The sequence below is a fragment of the Perca fluviatilis genome, chromosome 8, assembly GCF_010015445.1.
Source record: "Perca fluviatilis chromosome 8, GENO_Pfluv_1.0, whole genome shotgun sequence".
Taxonomy (NCBI): Eukaryota; Metazoa; Chordata; class Actinopteri; order Perciformes; family Percidae; genus Perca; species Perca fluviatilis.
This window is the reverse complement of record NC_053119.1, coordinates 40,316,797-40,341,819: the sequence shown is the minus strand read 5'-3', so window position 1 is coordinate 40,341,819 and position 25,023 is coordinate 40,316,797. Positions and strand designations below refer to the sequence as shown.

The following is a 25,023-nucleotide window of genomic DNA, read 5'->3' as shown; positions in this document are numbered from 1 at the left end:
GTCCAGTGTTTTTGACCCAAACCACAATCTTTAATTTGTGGTACCTAAACTTGCCCTTTTCCCTGTGCCCTGTACCCAGCTCACAGTCACCTTTTCTTGGCTAAATTGAACTGTAAGGATTGTTAAATTTAATGTAATTTCACAGGATATCATACGATTTATTTCATACAAGATCATACAAACCTCCACAGAGCTGTGGAGTAAGGTCTGGCCACAGCACAGATACACTCTGGGATAGGAGCGACGGTGGGCTCTGCAAAATAGTCTCTAGATTGGGAAGGGACTTGTTTAACATTCATACAATAAAACATGAAGTTCGTTGTTCACACAATACAGTAACATGTTAAATTAAAGAGATATTAGCTTGTATTTCCCTATGGCTAAGCCCTTTTTTAAAAGTACTGTAAATTAGAACTGCAAAGATGAATCAATTATTTATCATACTGTTTTGATAACTGATTAATTGGTCTGAGTCATTTTTTTATGAAAAAAAAGTAATCAGCGTGTTAAATGTGAATATGTTCTAGTTTCTTCTCTCCTCTGGGACAGGAAACTGAAGATCTTTGAGTTGTGGACAAAACGAGACATTTGAGGACCTCACTGATCCACATTTTTCACAATTGTCTGACATTTTAGAGACCAAACAACTAATCCATTAATCGAGAAAATAATCAACAGATTAATCCACAATGAAAATAATCGGTAAACCCTAAAGTACATAATGGTAATCCAGACACCCATATGATTGATGGAAACCAAAGTAGTAAAGTAAAGGGTAGTAAACTTGTCTGTACATCAAATGCAGGCAACAGAAGGAACTGATTAAAGTCCTTTTTAGCTGTTCTGATATGTGGTCGATGCTTAAATAAAATGGTTATATATTGTTATTGTATTTTGTCTGTTTTTGAACAACCATGTTTTTCTTGTTTTTTTCTTCTTCTATATATTCTGTTTGTCGTGGGTTGTTACTGTGCTCTATTTTGATGTATATTGTTACATTTTTTCCTGTAAAATAAACACAATTGTGTTACTGTAAAAATTAACATTTTCTTACTGTCACTAAGTCACGGTTTTGTACTGCTAATGCCAAATACAGTATGAACCGTTGATTTCTTCCACAGTATTCTACAGTTAGCTCAGTGAAAAAATACATCATATTGCTGTTTTTCTTTTTCTTTTACAGTATCTAACAGCTGATTTGTTCAGTTTGGATTTCTAGCATGACCATGACCAGACTGTTTTAATAAACCTTTTTCTTTTACCTAAATTAATACTGACATACACATACTAACAACTTCTATATGAAATAGCTATCTAAATAAAAGCTTTTTTTGTACTTTTGGCCTTTTTTCTTATTTGAAAGTATAGTATGTGTTATTAATTGTATTTCAATTATAGTATATTGTCAGTATTGTATAGTATCAGTATTGTCTTATCCTTATATTTTTTGCTGATTTCATGCCAGTAAAGCAACTGAATCTGAGCGAGGGGGATAAAGTGTGGGGGAGTGATCACACACACACACACACACACACATGTACACACACACACACACACCGTACACACATGCACACACCCATACACACGCACACACGCAAACACACACATGCACACACACACACACACATACACACACACATACACACACACACACACGTACACACGCATGCATGCACACACACAAACACGCACACAACGCACGTGCACACACACACACACACACACACACTTCTCTCTCCTCACACTCATAAACAAACTCTCATCTGACCACAAAGTTCAAACCCTTCATCCCCTCCCCTTTACTCTCTCTCTGTCTCTCTCTCTGTCTCTCTCTCACTCTCTCTCTGGCGGCCCCTCCCACTCTCCCTCCCTCCCTTTCTCCTCCCTCCTCCTCAGAGGAGCAGCTCTGTCTCTCTCTGCACTTGTCTCCTCAGTCAAGGAGAAACTAATTGGAGGAAAGAATAGAAGAAAGGAGCTGTTGGAAAACTAAACGAAGCCAAACTTTACCTCTCTACAGCATGCCACAGAAAGGTAAACTCTCTCTCTCTCTCTCCCTCTCCCTCTCTCTCTCTCTCTCCCTCTCTCTCTGCCTCTCTCTCTCCCTCTCTCTGTATCACTCTCATCTCTCCCTCTTCTGTCTCTCTCTCCATCAGTCTGTGCATGGAGTTAAAAAGTTTATTTAGCAGACAAGGACTAAATTTGGAGCCTGGCTGAAAAAGAAAGCAAAAGGAAAAAGTGTTTGTAGTCAAATGTTGGAAAAGAATTAAAAAAAAAGAATGTGTGTAGAATTTTAAATATTACAGCAACTGAACGTCTGAGCAGCTTTAAGAACAGAGGGTCGACAGGAAAAGGGGAGCAGAGAAGAAACAGAAGTCTGGTTTATATGGGACAGAGTGACAAAAAAAGGAATGAGGAGGGAGGAAAGCTGTTTTTTGCGATCACTCCTTCGGCCTCTCTGATGGCATGTTTTGTGAAGCAAGCAGTCAAATAGACAAAGAGAGAGAGAGAAAGTAAAAAAAAAGTCTGGATTCCAGTTGAATTTATTGGAAATATGACTGTATATATATATATGTTTTACTGACTATTTTACCCCAAATGTGGAACATCCTGTCAGAGTGTAAATCAACAGATGCGTGTGTAGTTGCTGAAAATGGAATCACAAAAAACCAAAACAAAGAAATGACAGCCAAGTAAATGAGCCTACTCAACATAAAGGGGTTAGAGGGAACAAATTATAGCTGGGGTGTCTGGAAATTTCAGCATATGAAACACTTCATTTCCTGCATTCTGGTGAATTTTTCTGCAACAATTTGTGCCTTTTCTGCATGAAACTGTCTTTATTCATGTAAATATTACCGTTATGAATTAATCAATATGCTGTATTGTTCAAAACTTTCTGCATACTCAAACCCTTACATGTTTTCTTTTTTTTTAAGGAATTATGCACATCTTGAAAACAAATTCTTTCTTGCCACAGCATTTAAACTCTTTGACTTCATTTGATTATTCGGTGGGATGTAACCTCCCCCCCCCCCGATAAATTACCTATGCTCAACATGCTTTTTTCCAAATTGCCTTTCCATGTTATTTGCAGCCAACAGATAACCTATGTATATGTACCTGATGTCTGACTCTCAGTCCTACATCCTGTCTTCTGCACATTCTATTTCATCTAGATCTATTTCATAGATCTATTTCACCTGAACTTGTTGCACACCCGGCACTAAACCATACAGCCTCTTTTAATAATTAATGTCAAGTAGTTTTATGTATGTGTTAATAGCTACTGCATTTATTTCATATTAATGTGTAGGCTAATATGTTTTACGTATGCACCAACAACCAGGGTAAAGGCTTTATTTCTTTATTCGGACTGCGGTGCCACTAACAGACCCAAACAACAACAGACAACTCCAATAAAGCAGCGCTCACCGCCGCGTAGACGCTCGTGCTGAGAGCGCGCGCGCTGAGTGATATCGTGGTTTATGAATCAAAAACTCAACCCCCCCCCCCCGGACTCCATGTTAGGAAGAGGAGGGAAGCGAAATGTAGGCTATAACATAACACAAGTACCACTTTTTTATTATTATGGTGAGTATTTATTTACTACCCACACGCCTATTCTGAAAAGTACAGGCGCGTGCGTATGTAGCACATGTAGAATGACCATGGTGAGTTCCTCTCCCACTTCAATATGTTGGGAAAGTTGTAGGATTGTGTGTGTGTGTGTGTGTGTGTGTGTGTGTGTGTGTGTGTGTGTGTGTGTGTGTGTGTGTGTGTGTGTGTGTGTGTGTGTGTGTGTGTGTGTGTGTGAGAACGTTTTGGAGATTTTGTTGAACCGCATCATACTTGATGATGATACGTAGGGCTGTTGTATTTCTCCTTTCACTTATTGATATTTAGGCCATATGAAACATCTTACCCTGCCGTTGTTTCATACATCTCACAGTTCTTTTTTATTTTTATTTCTAGTGAACAACATGACTCAATTAACGTTTTGCACATCGCCGTGAAATCCGTGTCGGTGTGAGCAGCCTGAGCCCTGCAGTGGACGCTCTAAACTCTCCTTCAAATATTGTGATCCAGCCATTTTGATCCGTTGTCTAAATATTTATATCAGAAATATGGGTTTCTTTTTAACTTCCTAATTTTTACCCAGAAAATAACTCTGATGATTCCATACAACGTGCTTCGCAAGTACAATAGATTATTGGATCTCTATTTTCATTGAATTCTGAGTGTTCTGTTCAATTTAGCATTGAAAAAAAAAAATCGAAAAAGTATCCCGGCTGAACGTTGACCCTTCTGGGATTATCCTTCCTCTAATATTAGTCTAAATAATTAATCATTTCTGCTTTTTTAAGTCAAGAAATAGGTATAATTTCCTATAAATGAGGTTTATTGATAATTAATTCCCAAAATAAGTGTAAAACTAGTAATGACTTGGTGTTAGTGGTGTTCATACACGTAGTGCAAAGAAGCGTTAAATGTAAAAAAATAAATAAATAAATAAAAGCTCCAAAAGTGTCAGTAAAAAAAAAAGTAAAACTTCCTTTTAGCCATCCATCCATCCATAACCAAGAGAATGACTAACTATCTTAATTCTTTTACTATGTATCATGAATCGAGCTGATTTGGGGCCTTTTATCCTATACTTTCTATGTGATGTGTAAGACAACTTGTGCTAAGAGTACTAATATATCTCATCATTTCTTTTGGGGATGTGTTATCTGCATTTTTCTCTTTTGATTTGATTAGGGAAATTCCTGGGGTTTGTAAAAATGGTGTTGAATATGGCTTAACATGTCAATATGTCACAGAAGTCTGAAATGCAAAAAACTGTCCCACTTTAGGACAATTCACTTTATAGTTATTTGACCCGAGCATCAAAGTGTCAAACAACTCATTAATTTAAAGCATAATTTGAAGCTTGTATAGACCTTGATATCTTTATTATTGTCAGACATAGGCATAATCAAAACTGGCCAGTGCAACCCCCAAAAAAAGCTATTACCATTTCATTTACATAAATAAAGACATTTGCACCATACATTGATGCGGAAAAGGCACAAATTGTTGCAGAAAAATTCACCAGAATGCAGGAAATGATATGCTCAAATTTTTATTTAGCTTAAAAGTTGAGATCTCAAAAACATGATATTTAAACTACATTTATTCCAAATTGAAAATGACTTTTTTTTAACATATTTGTGTGTGTATGTGTTGAGAGGCACCACTCAGTCAGTGTACTTTCTTACCTAATTATTGTTTTTTTTCTTACTAAAATGTGCAGTGTCAGTCCCATGGTGTGTAAACAGAGCATGTTTAGAGTAGATCAGGTGATTCATAAAGTGTTCCTGATTGGAGAAACTGGACGTCCCCGGTCTCCCCTATTTGTAGAATATGTATTTATTTAATTGAGTTAAACAGAAGGCCCGTGGCTGTATCAAGTCATTATGAACTGTTATCCAGTGAAGGCCTTCCACTTTTTTGTTTGAGTTGTACTTTACGGATGCCTGGACCAGAAAATAAGTGAGTGCTTGAAAGGCCTGCACGACAGGGGCGATTTTAGCCCTTTTTTGTTTGTTTTTTGCTAAAAAAACAACAAAAAATAACAATAGTGTGTGTTAATCTATCTATATAATTTAAGGAGTTCTGCTCTAGGAATATCACAACATCGTGAAACCAAACCCAGAATCTAGACGCCTACATGTAGATCATTCAGAAAAACAAATTCTGAGCCATTTTCAGGAAATAGTGCTTGTCAGCCGTTAGTCAAAATTGCATAAATCTCTAATTTTTAAAAGTTATTGATACTGCATTTTGTAAATGTCTGCCTCTCCATGGATAAATATCTTATTTCATGTGTAATACTCCATCCCCTCTGCAGTAATGGCCCTATGGCTCAGCATTAACGTCTCAGAATTGTTGGTGTCTTTCTAGTTACATAATTCAGGGTTTCCTCTATCATGGAGGTCCAAAATTATGTTAAAAGTAGAATTTTAAAAGATTACGTTAAAAGGGTTCCAGGCACCACTAAAGCTCTGATCCTAGAATCGCCCCTGCTGCATGATGTTAGGATCAGGATCAGAAAACATTTGAATATTTGGCTTATTTGTTGGAATCACAATAAAAAAATCCTTCATTATAGAAAATAATAATAATAATAAATTGAATTTATATAGCGCTTTTCATGGACTCAAAGTAGTTATGAATAGATATGACAATGCTTCTGCTCTCAGTGTCATACAAGACATGCTGTTTGGAGTGGGGGGTGGGGGGGGGGGCTTTTTAAAATCCCATAACAGCAGGCCTACATGACGACAAAGTGCGTCTTAATTGATGATGTAATTAAGTCAGCTGTTAATTAACGTCTTAATTGAATCGAATCCAATTAACTGAATGATTAATCAGGTCGGATGTGACTTCATCCAACATGTGAATCTGGGACACTTTCTGCGTGTCAGAGAGGGATCACGGGAGCGCGTCGCGCGGCGCTGCTTTCCATATGTTCTGATGAATCGACACGAGACGTGCGCAAACGCTTCTGGGTATTCCGCCATGCGCACCTGCGCCACGTTTGATTCTTTTTGACGCCAGTGAGCAGAGCAGTGGAGACGTCACGTCCGACCTTACCAACAAGTACTTCAGTTATCATCCAGGAAATCCGAATCAAATCGTGTTTGATGTTTTTGTAGTGCCATTAGAAGCTACACTGGCTGGGCACAGACAGCGGTGGAAGAAGTATTCAGATCCTTTACATCAGTAAAAGTACTATTACCACACTGTAAAAATACTCTGTTACAAGTAAAAGTCCTGCATTGAAAATGTTACTTAAGTGAAAGTCTGTAAGTATCATCAGGAAAATGTAGTTAAAGTATTAAAGTAAAGAACTCTCCTCCCATTGTAGAAAGAGTAAAGGATCTAACCAGTAGTGTGTTTAATGGTCTCATCATCTCAGCGTGACTTGTAGCCGTTATATTGTTGGTTAGTTTACTTTAGAATCAAACATCATTTTATAAACTACATGTGTTCTGTCTGCAGAAATCTGAATGTGTAAAGTAACTAGTAACTAAAGCTGGAACAGATGAATGTAGTGGAGTAAAAAGTACAATATTTCTCTCTGAAATGTAGCGGAGTAGAAGTAGAAAGTGGCATGAAAAGAAAAGACTCAAGTAAAGTACAAGTACCTCAACATTTGGACTGAAGTACAGTACTTACAGTTTATTGCCACAGTACTGGAACTACATGGAATTTACCTTGGTGACATGCTAGGCCTACAAACAAACAAAGATATTAAACATTAATAAGAATCAATAATAAACACCTAAACAGAGACACATATATATAATATAGTTAAAAATGTAAGCACTGTGTGTGTAAACCTCTCACCATTGCAACTAAAGTAGTCAGGAACTTGCTTTGATCAGCTCATAGCGCGAACACAGCGGGCACAGCATGATCCTAAACACGCAGGCGCAACACACACACACACACACACACACACACACACACACACACACACACACACACACACACACACAATCAAGGAATAAACGCCAATAATAGATAAACGGACGGTACCATTATATTCATTTCAACTCGACATTATTTATCCCGGTACAAGGGTAATTGTATATAAATGGTATAATTATAATTTCAAATTGTATAGAATAAAAACGTATTTGTATTGTAATTGTAGCCTGTGTAAGCGTCAATCTCGCTACAGTACTTCTTTTGAACGGCTCATAACCATAATGTTGGATACGTTGTGAAAAGAACATAGGCCTACCTAGGATGATGTGTTTTATGAAGATTTTTTGAGCCGTTGATAATGCTGTGTTCCCGGTAGGCTAAATATTTCCTGTGTAGGCTATAACGGGCTTCTACTGATCTCAGTGGGAAATTAGGCTACATAAGCCTAGACCTTTATATCGGCTATTATAACAGCAACAGAAGCCTTACGTCCGTTCTAAGATAAGATAAGATAACACTGTATTGGCTGTACACACAGACGTTTTTATTGCATCGTCTGCTCCAACAATCAACAGATATAAACACAAGCATTAACAAAAAAAAAACATATGTATGGTCACCCTCCAACACACATCAAAAAACATCGGAGACACCTTTCCGTCAGATAGACACACACACACACACACACACACACACACACACACACACACACACACACTAGAGAAAGAAAGAAAAAAGCTTTTGGTTTACGGAGCTATAGTATCCTATACTCTTTCCCCTGAAAAAGAATCAACTATATTGAATTAAAAAAAAAGTAATATTCTAGCAGCTGGTTGCGCACAGTATGTGTTATTAATTGTATTTTAGTTGTATCAGTATTGTCTTATCCTGAATATTTTTTGCTGATTTCATGCCAGTAAAGCGCAGTGAACTGAATCTGAGCGAGGGGGATAAAGTGTGGAAAATTGATCACACACACACACACACACACACACACACACACACACACACACACACACACACACACACACACACACACACATATTTAAACATGTATAGTAGTCTACTATATGTGATTGTTATTCACATTTTCGTTCACAGATCACAATGGTTGAATTGTCCATGTTCGTGTGTGTGTGTGTGTGTGTGTGTGTGTGTGTGTGTGTGTGGGGGGGGGGTAGTTATTGTTCTTTACAGTTATTACAATGTTAAGACATCATTATTATCACCGTTATGAGCATGCAGTGGGACAACTCTCTCTCCTCTCCCTCTCTCTCCCTCTCTCTCTCTCTCCCCTCTCTCTCCTCTCTCCCTCTCTCTCCCTTCCTCTCTCCCCTCTCTCCTCTCTCCTTTCTCCCTCTCTCCTCCCTTCTCCTCTCCTCTCTCTCTCCTTCTCTCTCTCCCCCCTCTCTCTCTCTCTCTCTCTCCTTCTCTCTCTCTCTCTCCCCTCCTCTCCCCTGTCCTCTCTCTTCTCTCTCTCTCTCTCTCTCTCTCTCTCTCTCTCTCTCTCCTTCTCTCTCTCCTCTCTCTCTCCTTCTCTCTCTCCTTCTCTCTCTCTCTCTCCTCTCTCTCCTTCTCTCTCCCTCTCTCTCTCTCTCTCCTCTCTCTCCTCTCTCTCTCTCTCTCCCTCTCCTTTTTCTTTTTTTTTTTTTTTGGCATCAGGCTGATGGCGGATGGAATTTTATGTTGTTTAGTTTGTTCAAAGGACCCTTTTTATGTCACTTGTCCTGGTCAGGTTTGATCCCCGTGGTTTTGTGTGGCGGGTTTTTTAACGAGCCGCAGCTAACGAGGCAACGACACCAAAACCCCCGCGGACACACAAAGGCCGGCGGGTATTTACCGGGCAGAGCCGCGGCCCGCTCCCCGGCTCTTTGTCTCCTTTCACAGGGCGAGTTCCAGCGGGGATACAAGGTGCCTATAGCCGGCCTGTGTGTGTGTGTGTGTGTGTGTGTGTGTGAGTGTGTGTGTGTGTGTGTTTTGTGTGTGTGTGTGTGTGTGTGTGTTTGTGTGTGTGTGTGTGTGTGTGTGTGAGTGTGTGTGTGTGAGTGTGTGTGGGGAGCTGCTCCATGTTCATTATGCAGGTTGGTAAATGACAAGAGCTTCAGAGAAGTATAGCTGCTTTGAAGCCTTTATTGGTTAGCTTTTTTTAAGCCAACCTGAAAGGGCTTCTTTGGGTTTTATTTTTTTTTTGGGGGTGGATGAAGTATAATGAATAAGACATAAGACATAAGAAGCTTTATTGTCATTGCACCACTATCTGACAGTATTACAACGGAATTACGTTGGTGCTCCCTGAGTATTAAAAAAAACAATTTTTTTTTAAAACCCAATATTTCTTAAAAAGGCAGTTGCATGAGAGCAAGAAGTGAAAAAGTCCCAGCAGTATATAATTCACAAATAATAGATAACAGATAAGGCATTGCACATTCCTAATAAGTTAGCAGCATCAGTAATAAATAGATAACTAACTAAATAAATAAATAAATGTGCTTTCGACATGCATTCATGACAACAGATAGTTGGTATGCCTGGTCAACCGTGCACAACAGTGCACTTTTCTTTAGTAATAATGGAGGATAGTTAAACATTTATGGATGCAAATGTTTTATAAATAATTATATAATCATCTACTATCTTTCTATCAGGAGGTTTTTTGGGGCAATTGGGTTTTTATCGAGGGTTTATAGCAGAGAGAGGCAGGAAACTGCATGGCCAGAACTAAACTGGGGATTTAATAACAGTTATTTCAGTATCATTCTAAAATGATTCAGAAACTTCACAAATATATACACATTCTGGATTGTGACTAAATGTGGGGTAATCATTTTTATTCAATCTCAAAATCGTATCCTTCTTTTTTTCATCAGCCTTCGCGTAATATCTGGCTAATTTGATTCAAATTGCTCAGAATTGTTTCAATCAATAAATAAATATGTAGTAATTTATATTCCCATTTACAACATAAAGTGTCCAACAGCTGTGCCCCCCCCCCCCCCCCACCCCAACTCCCACAGTGTCTCGTGCTATCAAAGTACAGAACAGGATTAGGGCCACATGTGAAAACATTTATTTGAGTTCTGAGTTCAAAGTGAGAATTCTGACTTTTTTCTCAGAATTCCTGCTAGTCTTAAAAAAAAATCTTTTTAAATTAAAAAAAAAAGTCTGAATTCTGATTTAATCTCATAATTCTGACTTTAAACTCAGAACTCAATACATGTTTTTCATGTGGCCCTAATCCTCTTCAGTACAAGAGGCTCTAAAAAATTCAGGTATATTCTTATACAGTGCTGAAATGCATTGAAATATATGCAGCTGCAGAAATCATGTCACGTATCTCAGTTTGATCAGATGGGCAGAAATGGTTCAGCAACACATGGAGAATCAGTAGCCATGTTTCCATCAACACGTTTTATGCAAATTAAGTAATATCAAATTAAAAATGCCTCATGGAAACAGTCAAATTTTATTGAATTTCATGAATATCGACACGTTTGTACGTTCCATTTCTCTTTATCAGCAAACGGCTTAATTATGAATTGCAATTAAGTTTAGGTCACTTCATGGTTGCAACCCGCAATAAAATGAAGAAAAATAAGTTTGAGATCATTTATGCTTTCTTTGCAGACATGGCGGGTGTCAACAAAGACAGATATAAGTGGAGTAACGAGGAGACGAGAGACCTATTACAACCTGCGCAGTATGAATCATTTTTAAGTAAACGGATGTCGTGCGCAGGCGCGTAGCTATTCATTCTAGCATCTTTTTGGGCCTTTCTCACATGAGGGCCCTGGGTACTCAGTGCCCTTTTTCCCCCCAGTCCGACGCACCTGGTCGTGCGATTCAGTGCAAAAATGAATGGAAACACCTTAAAATAGATTGATATACAGTACCAAGTAGAGCATGTGACTTCATCACACACAGGTCTTTATTGGCTTTGAAGACGATGGATGGAACTCATGAAATACAGACGCTTGGGCAGTGGCTGTCAGCGTCTGATACTAAGCAAAAATCACCCTTCAGCGTGTGTGTAGAACGCACCGGGCAGAGCAGCAGCTACGACGCGCTGCAAGATGACGTAGTATTAACAGAGACAACGGTAGCGAGTAGTATGAAAGCCTAAAGTTCCGTGTAGGGAGATCGCTTGGGGGGGTGGATGGGTCAAACAACACAGGACTTTCACCCAGGAGACCGGGGATCGTGTGCGTGTGTCATGTTTCCTAAACCCAACCGTCCCGTTCTTGTCCCGCATGTCACGGAAACGTACCTTTTATAAGCCCAGCCACCACTGCGTCTAAAGTGACGCCAATAGTCCTGACCAAGCGCGTTTAGATATGACGCTAAAGGAGACTTTTAGCATCAATAACACCCCAAAGGCACCTGACCAAGCGTCCGTATTTTACGAGATGGGAGTGAGAATGTGTTGAAACACACTTTCACCGGCTTTATTCACATGAATGTTTTTAGCAAACTTCAGTTAATTCAATTGACAAGAGCATTGAAACCCAGCTAGTCGCCAACCAAACACAAAAGAGAAGAATGTAGAGAGAATTTTTTCTGCAGAAGCACACAGCTTCAGTCTTCCGTTGACAGTCCGTAAAGTCTTCAAGAGAAAGAATACAAGTGGCCAGATCTGTGCAGGACAGGAAGAGACAGAAACAGGATTCCAATCTTGAGTGTAGTGTAGAAATCATCTTTTAGCTTTACGGCCAAGTTTGAATACAAAAGAACTCGACGTGAAGCTGCCCTGATTTTCACTTTGTTTCAGTACACTTGGACCTGAGTGTGAGAGCTGGACTCCCACAGTGAGACTCAAGTCTGTGCTCATAACTTTATGGAAATTAGCATACATTAGCATATGAACCAATCACAGGATGGCTTGGTATTCAGCCATTCTGTCCAGACAGATAATGTTAAGGGTTTCATTTCACAACATGTTTTTTCTCATCTGATAAAAAGTTTCACTATTTCCTCCAAATCTCACAGACACATTTAACCCTCATGTTGTCATCGGGTCATATTTGACCCGTTTTACAAAAAAAAATTATATCAGAAATATGGGACGTCGAAATAAGCACCTAAAACTTTTGGGAAAAGCATCAAAAACACCAGAACAAAGCGTCAAAAAGTTGGAAAAAAGCATCAAAAATGCCAGCAAAAGTGACAAAATGTCATATGTCAATGACAAAATGGATAGAAACATCAGAAAAAGTTATAAAAATGGGGAAAAAGTGACCAAAACAACAAAAACGTTGAGATAGGGACAACAAGAAGTGTTTTTTTCATGTTTGATGGCAAGACATCACAAGGGTTGAAAGAGAAAACTATGCTTTTTTTGTGGCTTTCTTTTTCTCACTGCTGTAAAAAAAAAGGTGATTAGACAAGAGTTGACCTGTAATGTGCATTATAAGACTATACGATTATCCATAGAAATAAAATGAATTTCTTTCTCTCCGTACAGATTTCAGAAGTCAAACAAGCTGGGAGACTGGCGTGGCCTCCATGATGCAAAACAGTGAGTTACATTTTAAAAGTATTTGTTGTTATCACATGTTTTTGATGTTACTGTATCTATAGCTATATGTTTCAAACTATATATTTTTTATTATAAATGACATATATAGCCTGCATATTTAAACAAATTCTGTTTAAATACAGTCCAATCCACGTAGAATGTTCCAACTGAGAAATACTTCCAGGGTCCCAGGTAAATAAAATTTTTAAATCAACCCTCAAAAAACAACGAATATGTAAAGACAAAATTAAAATGCAAACACCAGCACAGCTCCAACAGCACCATTCAGAACTAGAAGCTGCTTTCGTTACTGATCATTCGGACCATTTGAAATCTGAGGGATCCAATCAACAGGGACTAACAGAGAATCTGTTATGCTGCGTTAAAAGACCTGTGAAAATCAACAACACATGTTCTAAGCTAATAAGTTGAATAAATTAATACAGTGTAACTTGCCATTGTTGCACTAGAATACCTGTAATTATTGTACTGATATGAATGTGATTATTCACTAGTACGTAATTTCGCTACTTATTACTGACATGTATGCATATCTTTATTAATAAAATATCTAGTTTGCCTGCGGGGCAGGAGAAGACACAAAATCAATGGTTATTCCGTTGACAATCTAATGTTTTCCTAACCTTAACTTTTTAATTTTACCAGTTCCGTTTCACAATGTTAACTGTGTGTAGAATGATCACATAATTAAAACTTTCACTTGTTTGAAGCTGCCGTAAATAAAAAGCTAATATATGTCGTTTTAATACTCAATGGCAGTCAACCTATTCTGGTGTATAGCTATGAGAATGTGTTGCAAATATCTGTTACCATTAAACAATTCTGATTTGTTACATCTTGGGTCTCAAAGCGGACACAATCAATAATTTAATGATTTTATTTTTATGATAACAATGTATGAAATGACAAAGTGCCACTCAGAAAGGTCACTAGGGGAACCTACAGGGAATCTGCAGCTGCGCTCAGCTTTACAGAGCTTTATAGTGAGTTTGAGATCCCTCTAGTGTTGTTTCCTGCAGCTGCAGTAGTTGTTTTCAGTGAAAAAGCTGTAAAAAAAACACTGTACACTTCCTGGTCAGTGGCAAACAGCAGACAGACACAGTTAGCGTCTATCTGGTGAACATAGCGAAGCATTCAGCTGCTAAAGAGAGAGATATTTCCCTCAGGAGTTGGTGGAGACCAAAAACAGAGCTAAAAGAGAGAGAATATTAAACTTAAGTTCACCTGTTGGCCAGAAAAAGGACTCCAGATGAATGAGGCTACATTTACATTGCTACACTTTGGTTTTTAAGCGGAGTTTTAAGCAAAAACTGATCTTGGTGCACACAGGTTTTTAGCACCAGTAGAAGAACTAATCTCTTTAAACTAACATGCCCAAACCTCATATCTCATCAACATTCTGGTATACTGGGCATAAATAGGAGGCAGCATGTACACTGCTGGTAGTTACCATGGTAACGTTGTTAGTTTAGTCTCAGAACGAGATGTCGTGACCGATAAGACCCAATCAGGAGGAGAAACGTTGGCGTCAGTGTCAGCGTTGCCAAAGGTCTCCGTTTGCGGCTGTTGAGACTGAAACACAACCCCGCAGATTCCAAACCAAAACGGGTCAGAAGTGTTTCCAAATGTGTCCGGTTTAGGGGCTCGGAAACACCAGAGCAGGGAGAATGAGAGGGGGAAACCCCAGAGCAGGGGTAATGAGATGGGGAAACGCCAGAGCAGGAGGAATGAGAGGGGGAAACGCCAGAGCAGGAGGAATGAGAGGGGGAAACGTAGAAGAAGATCTTCCTTTTTAAACCAAAACGTAGCTATGTAAATGTGGCCACAAATTCTGCACCTTATCTACTGGATGTGTACACAGGAAAGAAACACAAGCAGTCATTTCCTGCCACTTTGGACTTTTTTTGCAGTGATGTCATGTTTTCAGATCCCAGAAATTCTTTGGTGAATACCATATTATTATTACTTATAGTAATGATGGACACAGCAACAAAAAGGCCCAAGTTGTGATAAACTGGAATTCATTTAATGATTGGTGTAAAACAGACATTTTCTTTGAATTCTGATCTGTTGAGACATATAAAAGTCAGTCAGTTTAAATGTATCTTAAATGAAAACATCTAAACTAACACATTTGACCTTTTGAATATCATTGCAAATTATGATTAGTTCAGTCAACATGCTGGACTGTATAACACCTTTTGAGTGGAACTGACAATGAACTCCGTCTGACTTCTTCTTCCTTACTGCGGGACAAAGAGGTCCATGCTGTCTGCAATGAAGGTGTGTGGATTACTTCTCTGTCTGTGTCTGTGCTTGTTTCTTTGTCCTGTTAGAAAAGTCCGTAGAGATATGGGCTACCATTTTTCTGTAGTAATTTTCCACGAGTGTTTTTCCGTATTTTGATTTTTGGATTAACCAAAATGTTTGTTAAAGAGGATATACTTTAGTCTGCAGAATTTTCTGTCTATGAATTAACAGAAATGTCTGTGAACTTAATGGAAAAGGTACAGGTAATTTTCTGCCCGGGACATTACCCTTTTTTCTACGGATTTTATTTCTTACACTGTGCATCTCCCTTCTGACCCATGCCAATACCACAATACACTGCTTCTACACCTTGCGTTAGTGGATGATGCTGCTGCTTGACATAACATTTTAGTCAGGTCTCTGTGTGGCAGCAGCACTCACACTGAGTGCTATTATCACATCGCCTCCACTGTAATCAATTCTAATTCCAAATAGTGAAAATGGAGCCACTGGAGGTTGTTGAGGAGGAGTGCAGAAGGTGAACACCAATATTCATTTGCTAAGATCATTTATGAGTGAAGCACAGGTTACATTAGTAATTGATCTGAATGAAAGTGGGATCAGTCAGTCTACATTGTGCTCCATCTTCATCTCTTTTTATATGTGTAAGCCGGCGTAAAATGTATTCATATAGGGCTTATCACAGACAGAGTCACAAAGTGCTTCACAGGCCAAATAAATAAATGCATTAAAAAACAAATCGATAATCATAAAAGGCACAATAAGCACAGTAAATCAGAATAAAACACAAAAGCATAAGATACATATTAATACAGTGGCTAAACGAACGCCTGACTTAAAAGATGCGTCTTTAGCTGCTTTTTGAAGATTTCAACAGAGGCCGTCACTCTTAAAACATGTGGCAAAGCATGCGTGTGAGCCTTTGTGCGTGTGTGTGTTGTTGTTGTTGTTGTGTGTGTGTGTGTGTGTGTGTGTGTGTGTTTAAACACAGTATACGTGATGACAGAGAACAGGAGGAGACACGTGTAACCAGATAAGAGGAACCAGAGGAACCAGACTGTCTTTACCATAGAAATAGAATGAGACTAGAACAGACACTCCTATTCAAATCAACATAGCAGGATGGTATGCAACATAGTCTGTGTAGCAAGGAGCAAAACATTAGACTTTAACATGGGAGGTTTTTTAAAGCATCACAATTACACCCGTTTCCTAACCTTAATCAAGTGTTTGTCACTGTAACCATGACGATAAAGCTCCGCTAGCCTTAATGAAGTACTTATATTACAGTAACCCAAACCACAGTGTTTTCTAAATCGAGCCAAACCTTTACCATAGTGTCCCATCGTTAAACATGTCTATCGTGTGAAATAAGAGGTCAAGGGTTGCAATTCGAGCAAAACTGTTATGATTTCCTGCATGTCTTCCCCCTCTCTTTCTCACCTAGCTGTCCTATCAATTAAAGGTGGAAAAGCCCCAAAAAATAATCTTTAAAATAAACATGTCTGTTGCAGTTTTTGAAGGCACAGACAAAAGATAAAAGATGGCGTCCTGCTGATCAGAAATCAGATCATTCTGGAGGACAAACCATGTGTTCTGTCGTTTAATTTGGAGAACTCGTTGATGATAACAGTATATGGTTAAAGTGAAAGTTAATTGAAGTCAGGTTCAGTGTGAATGAGCAAATGTAAAGTGAAAGCTGCTGAGCTGCTCCCAGGGGCCCGCCTGCTCTGTGTGTGTGTGTGTGTGTGTGTGTGTGTGTGTGTGTGTGTGTGTGTGTGTGTGTGGTCACAGAGGGACCACAGCCAGCCAAATTGACTCCATATGTCTGTCTATTAATTGTGTGTCAGCGGAGGAAAAGCCCCGGTGTGTTCCTCTGGGAAATGACACTGTGATTAACATTTCTACAGCGAAGCGATCGGCCCCGGAACATAAAGTGAACATGATGCGATGCAGCGCCAGGGAGAGTTAGAGGGTGAAAATAACCCACCGTCACAAAGTCAACAGCAGCTTCTATGGGGGCCGTGACTTTTCTTATTACTTAATTAAGCAGAAGAGAAGTTGAAAGCCATGACCAGGTTATCCATCTGATTGTTTAGTGGAGTAGCTCTCCTCCAATGTAGGAGGGGGGTGGGGGTCAGGGAGAATCTCTAATTTTCTCTATTTGCCTCCTCTCTCAGTCCTCTATATCAGCACTCTTCAACATTTTTCAGGACAAGGACCCCTAAGCTGAAAGAGAGACAGAGCAGGGGCCCCCTTCTACATATATTGTATAAAATTAAGTTACATAATAAACTGGGTCTACAATAACGTGTAGGGTGGCCTAAAGCCTTTACACATACCTTGTTATGGGGCCCTACAATACTAAGCTATATAATAATTATTTACATATTTATATATCATGTTTTAATGTCAAACACACAGTGAATCCATAAGCCTAACTGATAGCTACCATAGTGGCTACCTTACAGGCCAGTAACCATGTCATCAATGTTGTTGAGGTTGTTTTTTTTGTTTTTTTTGTTTGGGTATGATTAGAGAATAATCATGGTCATGTTGACTGTTGGCAGAAAGTGGGATAAAAATTATTATCTCCTATGTTCAGAACAATTGCTTTGTTGTCCATGCACAGAAACATCCGGCAAAAAAAGACACTACTTCCACCTCTGCCACCTTTCATTAGAGTTTGCCTCTCAGGTCATATTTAGGTATTTGAACAAACACTTTGAACACGCTCCTTCCCTACAAGTAACAACTGATAAAGGTACAGGACAAAATAGTTTCTGGGGGCACTAAAATGAATGTACATGTCCACGACACACAACAAGTCGACCACTCATTAATGATAAAGCTCACAATGTCTCCTCCTAGTTTGTTTTTTTTCCAAATATTGTGTCGATCAGTACATTTCAGTTACGGTTGTAAGTCAGTTTGCTGTTGAGTATGTTTTTGAACTTGCTTGCTTGTTTAATTTATTTGCAGTTATTTTTTTAAATTGCTGCCAAAGTGGTGAATATGTTCTGTTCTTTGCTTTAGTTTGCATGTGTTTTCTCAAGGAGAACTCCTAGCCACCATAGTTTTAAGTTTTGACGTTTTGCCTGTTTGTAATATAGCTCCATATGACTCAGCACCGGCAGTGTAGGTGCAGGTTCAATTGACTACACTAGAAACGTTTAATAGCCTTGACCCAGCGGTGTAGTCCACGTGATACGCAGGTATACACCGTATAGCCACTAGGAAAGGTCAAGGATTTCCGTATACCCACTTTTACTCACAAAAGCCTGAGGATACTTAACAATGATTGTTTAGTGACAGAACTTTTACACTTCATAAATTCACCCCATCTGTGTTGCGAGTCACCTAGGAACAACAACACAGTTGCTTGGCAGTCATTCTCTGAATGAAATTGTTTCTATGAAATTAACTAATGGGAATCACTATAGACTATAGGAGATATAAAACAAAAGAAAACTCAAACTACACTCTTTCAGTGTTTTCGTAAGCCGACCCATGAAGCTTCTGCTGCTTTGGGTGACACTGCAGCAGACGGCAATGTACAGAAAATATAGAAGGCATGGGGTGTCGCTCTGGGATGGGCGAGTATGAAGCTGGGAGGGAAAAATCACAGTATACTCACTACAAAAAACTAGACTACACCACTGCCTTAAACCTTTATTACAAAAACATATACCAGCAAAAATATCTTTTAACTACACATAGAGTATGCAGTAATGTTTGCATAATTGGTAGTTGCAGCCCTAGTCGGCACCACTGCCTACACTGCAAAATTTCTTCTTCTGTCATTTCTGTTTGCTTTCTTCCGTCATTTCTTGATTCTAGTGCAGCGTTGTCATATTGTTTTGTGTTTGAAGACAAAGACACTCATCTCTGAAAAAGCCGTTTTATTACGTAAGCCGATGTCAATATGAAATATTGATTCTCAAGAAAATAATGTCTTGATGAACAGAAATGTTGTTATAAGATGGGATGTTTGTGTTTCCCACTCGGCTTAAACATATTATTATTTAAAAAAGGGTTAATACAAACCGCGTTTGATTTACAGCAGCCCCACTTCACTGCTTACACTCTGTGTGTGTGTGTGTGTGTGTTGTATGATTTATTAATGTCCCGTTGAGAGGTTTATAAATCTGCAATATGCTTTTCCCCACAGAGCCATTAACAGACAATAGACAATTGATTCAGTGTAAATCCCTACTTAACCTGCACAGAGTCACAGCACACACTGTGGTCTGCTGCTGGAAAAAAAATTATAAATAAAAAAATAATGTCCGATCTGCAACATGTTGATCAGCAGACAGAGCTTTTAAGTTCCAGTCTGCAGAATGACCCTTTTCACTTTCAACACGGTTTGTCTGCAGTGCTAAAGGCTACGTTTACATTGCTACGTTTTGGTTTGAAAATGAATATCTTTTGCTACATTTACACCTCGCATTCCCCCTGCTCTGGTGTTTCCCTCTCTCATTCCCCCTGCTCTGGTGTTTCCCTCTCTCATTCCCCTGCTCTGGCGTTTCCCCCTCATTCCCCCTGCTCTGGCTGTTCCCCCTCTCATTCCCCCTGCTCTGGTGTTTCCCCTCTCATTCCCCTGCTCTGGCGTTTTTCTTTCTCCTCTCATTCCCCCTGCTCTGGTGTTTCCCCTCTCATTCCCCCTGCTCTGGGTTTTCCCCTCTCATTTCCCCTGCTCTGGTGTTTCCCCTCTCATTCCCCCTGCTCTGGTGTTTCCCCCTCTCATTCCCCCTGCTCTGGTGTTTCCCCTCTCATTCCCCCTGCTCTGGTGTTTCCTCCTCTCATTCCCCCTGCTCTGGTGTTTCCCCCTCTCATTCCCCCTGCTCTGGTGTTTCCGACGCCCCTAAACCGGAGACATTTGGAAACACTTCTGACCCGTTTTGGTTTGGAATCTGCGGGGTTGTGTTGCAGTCTCAGCGGCCGCAAAATTTTAACTGACACCCGCCAACCTACCAAATGTGGGTAAAAATTAACTTTGGCGGGTAACATTTTAAAGTTACTAGCCAATTTTGCCAGTGATGAAGTGAAGATTCTGTTTGAATCGGCAGGCTGCAGAAACAATGCAACAAGTCAGAGTTTCCAGATTGGTATGTGTTCTGCCAAGAAATTTGGGAAGTTTTGTTTGTCTTTGACTTGGAAATGTAATCTGGCAACACTGCTTATAGTAATAATCCTACATTTCCCATGAACACTAAGTCGTGACGCGTCGGACGAACGGAACAGTGCCAAACAAATCAGAGGAGCTGAAATTAAAGTGAAGTTACAAACGTGGCTAGCGGAAAATCTGATTGGCTGGTAACTTATAAAATCTACTAGCCATGTTGGCTGGCGATCAAAAAAGTTAATTGAAAGCCCTGGTCACGACATCTCGTTCTCTGAGACTATGCTGCTAACGTTACCATGGTAACTACCAGCAGCAGGCGGAGTCTCCACGCTGCCTCCTGTTTTTCTCAGTATACCAGAATGTTGATGAGATATGAGGTTTGGCGGTGTTAGTTTAAACAGAGATTAGTTCTTCTACTGGAGATAAAACCACTTGATGCACAGAGATCACTTTTGGCTTAAAACTCCACTTATAAACCAAAACTTAGCAGTGTAAATGTAGCCTAAATTTGACAGTTGGCTGCTAAAAATTTAAATGACAGAATGCTCTGAGATGATCATTTAAATCCACTCAGCTGAGATGTAGTCCTGTGACTGTTTGGCCCTGAATTGGGGTTCTCAGGTCACACTTCCTCTTCTTCTCTAGAATTAAAACTAAAGCAATCAAGGAGAGTACTGCTATGTGTAAGTTTGGGATCTGCAATTCCCTGATAATTTATTAAACAAAATGACAAACTGATAATACATTTATATCCCTGTTAATTTTTTAATCAGTTTATATTCATGAAATTAAATTTGCTGTTCAGATCAGGTCATGAATACAGTAGACTGCATGTCTATATATTGAACAGTTGTTTATCAGCTGTGAATAGAGATCATATTGCTTCATCTCGGTTAAAAATAAAATGTATTTCTGAAGTTGTAGAACTCAGTATTGCCAGAAACCTGAACAGATGAAAGAGCGATGTAAGCGATTATAGCGTATTAAATATTCTAAAATCTAGCATGTACTGTAAAGACTGAAAGATCTTCTATAAAAACTAAAAACACACAAGAAGCTATGTTTCCTCTTCATCTCCTCTGACCTGTGCCCCCCCCCCCCCCCCCCCTCCCCCCTCCCTTTGTATGTTCCTGATCAGTGTGGCGTTTTGTGACTCTACCACTCCGTATTAAAAAATAAAAAATCTTTAAAAATATACTCAATTTACATGAAAAACCTGTAACTGCGAATAACCATAACATTTTCCATTTAAAAAAAAATTGTTTTTACGTAAAAAGACATAAAATACATTGTCAAATTCATCATGATTTCACAAATTTCTTCTTTTATTTAATTAACTGTAAGTTCACGTTTTATACTGTAAATACATTTCTTAAATTATATAAAATTAGTGAATAGAGAACATTTGTTTTCACAGGTGTGCATATCCTTCATAAAGCCCCCCAAAAATATATGTATTTTTAAAAGAAAATTATTTTCCATTATAAAGTATTATTTTGCGCCCCAGCTGCCAGAATATTACTGTTGTTTAAAGTTTTTGTTTTATATAGTGTAGAGTACACTATAGCTCTGTAAACCAATTGCTAAAAATCCTTTTTTTTTTTTTTACTTTCTCTTTGTATGTGTGTGTGTGTGTGTGTGTGTGTGTGTGTGTGTAGGTCACAGTGGAGTAAACCAGCTGGGAGGTGTGTTTGTGAATGGGAGGCCTTTACCTGATTCTACCAGGCAGAAGATAGTGGAGCTGGCCCACAGTGGAGCTCGCCCTTGTGACATATCCAGAATACTACAGGTAATCTCCTGATACTCTCGGCAGTACTAACAGTGGTAGTAGACAGGAACGGTGGGCTGGTTCAAGGCTATGATATCGTACGAAAACATATGCACAACAATTCTCATGATATCCTATAACATTACAGCAACCTCCAGCCGGTCTCGTCACTATAGTATACTATATATATCTATAGTTAGTCTATATCCTCGATGTTCCACTTCCGGGATTGCTCCGGTGCCGCTGGGAATTCCGCAGGATGCATGTATTTTCTGTTTCCTTCCGCTTTCTTTGTGTTGGAATTTTAAATTAATGAGGACTATGGTTAACTGCTCCTCAGATCTCTGCAGGGTAAATCCAGACAGCTAGCTAGACTATCTGTCCAATCGGAGTTTTCTGTTGCACGACTATTTTGCAGCGGCTCTGTGTGGAGATTGGCGCCGCCCATGACAATTGTGATTGGTTTAAAGAAATGCCATTAAACCAGAGCATGTTTTCCTCCCATCCCCGTAAGTGTGTGGACTAGCCAGACCCTCCTTCAGCGCGCTTTGGAGGAGCAAAGTGAGACTATGTGACAGTTAACTTTTGCGGTCTTTACAGTTCAATTTAGCCGAGATAAGGCGACTGTGAGTCGGGTACAGGGGACCCGTGAGGGGCTGGTCGTTTCGATGGCCATTGCAGTTGAGTTTGTGGTCAGGGTCAGGGTTAGGTGAGCGTCATGCGGCGATGACAGTTAAATTTAGACATCAAAACAACTAGTTAAGATTAGGAAATATATTGTGGTTTAAGTAGTACTTAAGTAGTACTCTCAGAACACGAATATCTGTTTCCTGGGTGAAAGTCTTGTGTTTTCTCCTTAACCTCTTCAGAGACACGAACTCCGCTCCCCCACTTGAAAGCCCTGTGTTTTAGGATGCAAACATCCACCCAACCGCTTCCCTAGGTGGATCGTCTTTGAGTTCCATGTAAAGCGCTATATAAAACTTATGTATTATTATTATTATTATTATCTTAAACAGCGCCAGCCAATGTGGTGCATAGGGTTATAAATATGCGGAAAACATAGGAATTACAGTGCATTACATTTCGTAGGTATATGTGTACAAACGGTTCATGAGAACAGCCTGGCTGCTTGTAGAACCCCATTAATATGGATCACAGGTCACTCAGAAACACACAGAAATGTTACAGTGGGTTAGAGGTGTGGGGTTCAGCATCCCGCTGCACTTTGTATCAAAACGACAGCATCAGTTATTTTTTGAAAATTCCTACATATGACCTACTGTATGTTTAAGTGGCAGGCTGTGGTGGCCGTGTGCAGGGTACGATTTGTCGGGGGAGAAGCCTGGGATTTCCTGCTTTCTGGTCTATATATCCCTGCCTCTGCTGAAATATTTTTTCAAAATGTATCCCCCCCAATGCTACTTCACCAATGAACCACTATATACCTGGTTGTATTTATCTGCTACAGAGCTCCAGGACGCCGGCTACCAGCAGTAGTTGTTTAGTCGCCAATAGGTGGTAGTTGAGTTTAGCCAGAAAAAGTAAGCATCATGCGGCAATTACAGTTAAGTGTAGGCACCAAAACGACTCGTTAAGTTCAGGAAAAAGATTGTGGTTTGAATTAAAACTTTATTGTCTGTTCACACAGAAAAACATTTCTTGCATCGTGTGCTCCAACAGTAACATTAAAAAAACACACAAACATAAAAACAAACATCTGTATGTTCACCCAACAACGTCCGACACACTTCGATTAAAACACTCCCGAGGAACGAACAAGCCTTTCCTTGATGAAAGTATTTTGTTTTGCAGTGAAGTGAACTCCTCTCTCCGGCTTGAAAGCGCTGTGTTTTATGTTGACACCACGTTGTGCTATTTCATTTAGAGATTATTTTCCATTAAATATTGAAGTGCATTTTTTTTTTATTCTTGCATGTTTTGTTTTGCTGTGCATGGTCAACCCCACTGCACGTATCCTGGTTCCAATGATCACCAAAGGGTTCTTTTAGAAGAGCACTCAACTGATTTAACATTACAACCCTATAGCATTGTCTGACTGGCAGTTTGAAAAATAAAACTATCAAAATCAATGCACCAGAATCAGAGATTCTTTTTCAGAAGTCTTTTTTTTTTATTCTACACATTCCTCTTCCTTAAACCTGGCATCTACATTACCCACAGTGCAACTACACCACCAACAGTTTGTTGGAGGATTTGGGTGTGTTATGCTAGTAGTGGCTAATGTAGCCTAAAGCAGAGATGAGGAGCAGGGTACAGAGGTTTCGTAAGCTCACTTCTTTCCAACTCCACACCCTCAGATTTTTTTATTTCAAATTTGTGGCCTCCAGCCCCAACTGACGGCGACTCAAGTGACATCACTTGAGGCAATTTATCAGATTTTGTACAGCTCTCTTTGGAAAAACGATAGGCTCTATGCAACTTGTTCACATATGCGGTAGTACTCCCCAAACACCTGTAAACATATTTTTTATTTTTTAATGTGTTAAATTGATGGAGTTGCCCTTTAACCGTTGCCGTGATTGGTCCTTAGATCATCAACCACACAGAAGCTTTTTTTTTGCCCCATAATAATGTGTATGATGTGTGCTGTTTTTGTGTCCAGGTGTCTAACGGCTGTGTGAGTAAGATCTTGGGCAGGTATTACGAGACCGGTTCCATCCGTCCTCGAGCCATAGGAGGGAGCAAACCCAGGGTGGCCACTCCAGAGGTGGTTGGAAAGATTGCTCAGTACAAGAGAGAGTGTCCGTCCATTTTCGCCTGGGAGATCAGAGACCGACTGCTGGCAGAGGGAGTCTGCACCAACGACAATATACCCAGTGTAAG

At 39.5% G+C, this 25,023-nt stretch overlaps 1 protein-coding gene across 4 annotated transcripts in view; it reads left to right on the top strand.

Moving 5' to 3' along the window:
* Positions 1–1,896: 1,896 nt before the first annotated feature.
* Positions 1,897–25,023, top strand: part of LOC120563324 (paired box protein Pax-6-like) — a 32,931-nt gene continuing 9,804 nt past the window's right edge. The window contains exons 1-5 of one of the 4 annotated variants that reach the window (XM_039807416.1): positions 1,897–2,031; positions 12,935–12,988; positions 15,269–15,292; positions 22,067–22,197; positions 24,803–25,018. In XM_039807416.1, the coding sequence (XP_039663350.1) occupies positions 2,019–2,031; positions 12,935–12,988; positions 15,269–15,292; positions 22,067–22,197; positions 24,803–25,018 (438 nt within the window). In that variant the 5' untranslated portion in view covers positions 1,897–2,018. Of the gene's footprint in view, positions 2,032–12,934; positions 12,989–13,026; positions 13,181–15,268; positions 15,293–22,066; positions 22,198–24,802; positions 25,019–25,023 lie in introns of those variants that run through there. The other 3 variants (XM_039807417.1, XM_039807418.1, XM_039807419.1) reach the window with 3 other exon arrangements.